The sequence below is a fragment of the Frankliniella occidentalis genome, unplaced genomic scaffold (assembly GCF_000697945.3).
Source record: "Frankliniella occidentalis isolate FOCC.00 unplaced genomic scaffold, Focc_3.1 Scaffold47, whole genome shotgun sequence".
NCBI classification, from domain to species: domain Eukaryota; kingdom Metazoa; phylum Arthropoda; class Insecta; order Thysanoptera; family Thripidae; genus Frankliniella; species Frankliniella occidentalis.
In genome coordinates this window covers 1,044,631-1,049,429 of record NW_026267177.1, presented here as the reverse complement: position 1 = coordinate 1,049,429, position 4,799 = coordinate 1,044,631, and the positions used below count along the sequence as shown (strand labels likewise).

At 67.6% G+C, this 4,799-nt stretch overlaps 1 protein-coding gene across 4 annotated transcripts in view; it reads left to right on the top strand.

Moving 5' to 3' along the window:
• The window catches only part of LOC113207805 (mucin-19), a 41,223-nt gene that overhangs the window by 4,868 nt on the left and 31,556 nt on the right, over positions 1–4,799 (top strand). Inside the window, exons 1-2 of one of the 4 annotated variants that reach the window (XM_052267156.1) lie at positions 553–1,664; positions 2,318–2,518. In XM_052267156.1, the coding sequence (XP_052123116.1) occupies positions 593–1,664; positions 2,318–2,518 (1,273 nt within the window). In that variant the 5' untranslated portion in view covers positions 553–592. Of the gene's footprint in view, positions 1–552; positions 1,665–2,317; positions 2,519–4,799 lie in introns of those variants that run through there. The other 3 variants (XM_052267155.1, XM_052267154.1, XM_052267157.1) reach the window with 3 other exon arrangements.

The window sequence follows — 4,799 nt, the reverse complement described above, 5'->3', positions numbered from 1 at the left end:
GCCCTCGTTAGAGGGGCCGCCTTGCGTGGGGAGCGCGTCGCCGAAATCGCATCTTTCCACATCAGCGCCTTTGGCGGCCGGCAGTAACGCCATTAGTGCGGCGGTGCAGAACACCCAGCCCACCGTCACCGCCGCCGTCATAGCCCCGGCCACGACAACGGTGGCCAACCTGGAGCATCCGCTGGCGGAGACGCCCGTCACTCTCAGCGCGCCCGCCGCCGCGCCTACCACCACGCCTACCGCCTTGCCTACCGCCTCGCCTACCGCCTCGCCTACCGCCACGCCTGCTCCTACGCCCACCGCCACGGCCTCGATCGCACCCTCCACCACGCCTGCGACGGTGGCCTCCAGCACGCAGAGCATGGTGCCCTCCACCACGCATAGCATTGTGCCCTCCAGCACGCCAGCCGCCGCCCCTCAACAGCCCCCCGCACTGGCTCGCCTGCCGGGCGTGCCGCTGCCGGCCGCCTCCCCGACGGGCACCCTCCGCCCGGACGCCGCGGCGCCGCGAACGCTCCCCGGCGGGCTCCTGAGCCTGGGCGGCGCGGCCCCACGCGCCCCGCCCATCAAGAGGCCGCGCCTCACTGCTCAGATGTCCACTGAAGTTACCGACTCACTGGGCAGAAAACTGTGCCTGCTCCCGAGCTTGCCCAGGCTAAAGACCCTGTCGGGCTCCACGGCCAGCGGGGGCATCCTCTCCAGGGCGCTGTCCGGCGGCCTGGCCGTGGCGTCGAGGACGACCTTTGTGACTGGCACCGCCACCTCCGCAGCCGTCACCACCGCCACCACCACATGCGCGTCCCGGGGCGTGTCCATGCCGGTGGGCATCCTGGCGCGCACGCTGTCCGCGCCCGCCGACCTGCAGCCCACCAGCACGTCCCAGGAGGAGCGGCCCGTCGCGCCGGGCGTCGCGACGCTGTCCACCGCCAAGGCCGCGCTGCCCCCGCTGTCGTCGGTCATCGCCTCCCTCCCGTCCTACTCGGCGCCGCCTGTCTCTCTGGTGCTCACCAGGATAAACACCTTGAGCGCGGCGCCTACGTCGACACAGGCGGTGTCCGCGGTGACCTCGTGCGCCTTCAGCGCGGCCGTCCGCCCGACCGCGCTGCTGACGACGGTGACGACGGCGTCTGTGGTGCTCCCGGCGACGTCCTCGACTAGTCCAGCTGTCCGACATGCTTCACCCCTGGGTGCCGTGAACTCCACGACGACCACCTCGCTGGTGTGCACGGTGACCTCCCAGTCTATCTGTTCGGCGCCCTCCCAGACCATCCTCATGAACCCCATCCTCTCCAAAGCGCTCTCCCCCTCGGGACTCGTGCCGACATTTGTCTCCAAGTCTCTAGACGTTGCTCCAGTTTCGACGGCCAAGCTCACTACGACGCCCACCGCCACCCGCATCCCAGCCGACACAAAGGAGTGCTCCGGGCAGGTGGACCAGTCATCGATCGCGACGAGCACGACGACAGACGCCCTGTCTGCCGAGGGCGGCGCGTCGAACGCGGCCGTGTGTTTGTTGCCGGGAGAGGCTCCTCGATTACGATCCGTCAACAGCACGTCAACATCCAACACCTCTTCCCCTCCCCCCGCCTCAGCCTCCTCCCCCGCCTCGCCGCTCGCCCTCCAACCTAGCGCCCCGCCAGAGGACGACACCGCCAGCAAGACGGGTAAGATGCAAACTGCTCTCTCACACAACTAACAAAACTGCCCCGCCTCGCTTGTTGCTCTCGACGGTGCGGCTGCCACGCCGACTGTCCGCGCCATTGGACTGTAACAGTAGGAGCACGCGGAGTAGTCTGGAAACAAATTACAAAGTCGCAAATCGTCTCGCTGCGCGCGCTCACGCAAGCCTTTGCCGTGGTCGGGCTGCGGCGAGGCAAGCAGCTTGATAATTCGATTTTCTACGCCGTCGATCATGTCGACAAATCCCGGGGCGGCGCGACGTGGCGCTGGCGGCTCGGCTGGCGGCGGCCGCCACGCGCTCAGCTAGCGCGCTCAGTGGGCGCCGCCGGCCGGGCTGATTCGATTATCCTTCACTTATTGGCGTCGACCAAAGCAGCAAAGATCAATTGTGGAGCGGGAGGGAGGGGCCGCGAGGCTGCAAAAGAACCCCGCCGAGGAACGCAACCATTAAAATCCCGGCCGGGAAGCGGTTGTGAAAATAATTGGTCTCTCGTCGAGTGTACCGAGGCGTAGAGAGTTGGGGCGCCGTCCCCTGTTCCGTCCTCTCCGTGCGCCGTACTCTTTTCCTCCCTCCATCTCTCTTTCCCTCTGCATCCCTTTCGCTTTCTCTGTTTCACGTTTGCTCTGTCCTCCACAGGCCTCTCTGACTCGTGCGCCAGCAGCAGCTCGCTGTCCACCGCTACGTCGCCGCCCCTGGGCCTCGGCCTGGACAGCCTCGCGGCCCCGGAGCAGGCCTCCGTGGCGCCGCTGTTCGCCGAGTCTCCGGATGACCTCATCGATGTGGCGGACGCGCTCAACGCCCTCGGGGCCGGCGACGACGACGCAGGTGAGGAGGAAGGTACGCGCGCGGGCAGTGTACGGGCGCATAGGCTGGCGGGGGTCGCGCCGGCGGGGCGGGGAGGGCCAGGGGAGTTCGTGGCGGGTCGAGTGTCTGGCGCAGCCATGCGCGATGTCTGGGCAAAGAGCCACGAATTCGCCGGGATCAAGTGAGAACAAGAGAGAGAGGAGCACTAGGGCACAGGGTGAGAGGGAGCGAGGGAAAAGAGGGAGGGGGAGCGCCATGGGCGTGGAGAGGAGAGACGCGGAACAGTCCGGCGTGCAGTCCCGAGCGGGCCCGGCCCGGGCGGGCGACACAAGGGATGCACGCCGCAGCGGGCGGGGCGGAAGTTAGTTAGGCCGGCAGGAGGGAGATGAAGAGGAGCCCCGCGGGGTTCCACCACCGCCGACTCGACACAAAAAAACCACGCCATATGCTTTTAAAAAAAAATAAACCAGAGAGAAAATTTTAGCGGGAAAAGCCAAGTGGCGGCTTTGTCGTGATGTTGCCTCCCGTCCCGCTCCATGCGGAGCCCCTGCGGCCTGGAGGCTAGGCTGTCCCGCGACGCGGTGCTGTCGTGCGGCATGGCCTACCCTCGCAGGGGCTCCGCCTGGCGCTGGCTGGCGCGCACCCCCGGGGGCTGGCCTGGCGCGGCAACAGCGCAGAGGAGGTCGGCCCGGAGGTTCCCGGAGGTCCCCGGAGGACGCGGCCACTCTCGGGCCAGACCAGCAAAGGACGCGAGCAGGGACAGGTCGTCGCTGCTCGAGTGCCCCGCGTCGGGCGGACTCGGTCCTCCGCCACCATTGCCGTGTGTCGCTTCCGTGCCACTTTTGTGTCACTTGAGCGCGCCATGAACTCGTAGACTTGCCTGCTCCTCAGTCTGCGGGGTCTGCGGTCCCGCTCCCGACTTTGTGACGCAGTCCGCCGCCCCGCCGCCACGACCGCTTCCGCCTTCACCCGTCGGGGCCGGACGGGTCCTATGCGGGGCGCCGAGCAGACCGTGAAACTGATCAGACGGGTAGGGGCCGTCGGGCCGTCGTCTGCCCCGCACTCCCGGCGCCTTTATACTGCGCCAGCGCCTCGCCCGAGGCACTTTGTGTGAAGAGCGGGGCACGGATGAGCGGCGCAACGCACGGGCGCATGGAGAGGAATGGGAGTCGTGCGGTTTTTCCAAACGGCCCTCTCCTTCTCTAGCGGGTCGCGGCCGCGTCGGGACGGTCGGGACAGTTACGGGTGGCGCATCGGGCCCCGTCGCGCCGCGCCCCGCCCTGTCGATAGTCGCCCCGATTCGCTTTGCGCCTCCGCGGGGCCGCGGCCGCCCCGGCCCGCAGGCTTTGATTCAGAGAGACGACGCGCTTTATGGGCGGGGTGAGTGACTTTGTCCTCGACCCAGTCTCTTGGCGCCGTCGCCTTGCAGTAGCCCCGTGCCCTCCCCCCCCCCCCCCCTCTCCCTCTTCCCCGCCGACCTGCAACCTAACGAGGGCTGGTCGACAGCCTATAATTATGTAGATTTACGGCCCCTTTTCAATCGGCCCGGTTGGCGCGTTGATCAGAGGGCTGGTGGTGGGCAGGGAGGGCGCGGCGCAGGGGTGGGGGGTGGCCGGGGGGAGCCTGCTTGCTGGCTGTGGGGACCGAACGTCAGGGATGGAAAGCGACCACGGGGGGTGGGGGAGCGGGTGGGGCCGAACCGTCCGATGGGGATAATGCGGTTATACGGCCCCTGCTCACGTTCACGTTGGCTCGAGAGGCGGGGTGGGTGGGGTGTGGTGGCGTGGGGCGTGGCGGGGCGTTGCGGGGCTGTTGGGGCGGGGTCGTAGCAACGGGGACGAGGGGGAGGGGGTGGTTTTAAAGGGCCGGCCATGTATGCTGCCCTCTCCAGATCTACATCCGCAATCCCAGCGGCGAGCATCGGCCTGTCGGGGAGGGGAGGCAGGGGTGGTGGGTGGTTGAGGGGGGGCGTGCGACTCGAGAATAATGCCGACAGGGCCAAACAAAGCTTTGCTTTCGCCTTTCCGCTGAAGGGTACTTGTCGCGGGGCGGGGCAGCCGGGCGGCAATGGGTCGCTGGGGCCGCGCTGAGGGTCTTTGTGGGCCGGGGGCGCCGGGGGCCGCGGGGCGTGGACTGAGCAGCGCAGCGAAGAGCACCGCGAGCAGGCTCGGGGGGCCCACCAATGGCCTCGGCTTACCTTGCGTAATTATGCGCTGCAAAAAGGAAATTAATTTTAGGAGCGGCGCGGTAAGTTGTAGGGGGCGAAGCAGTGTTTATTAGAGCGTAGGAATGCTGTGCGGCTCGGCTGTACGGC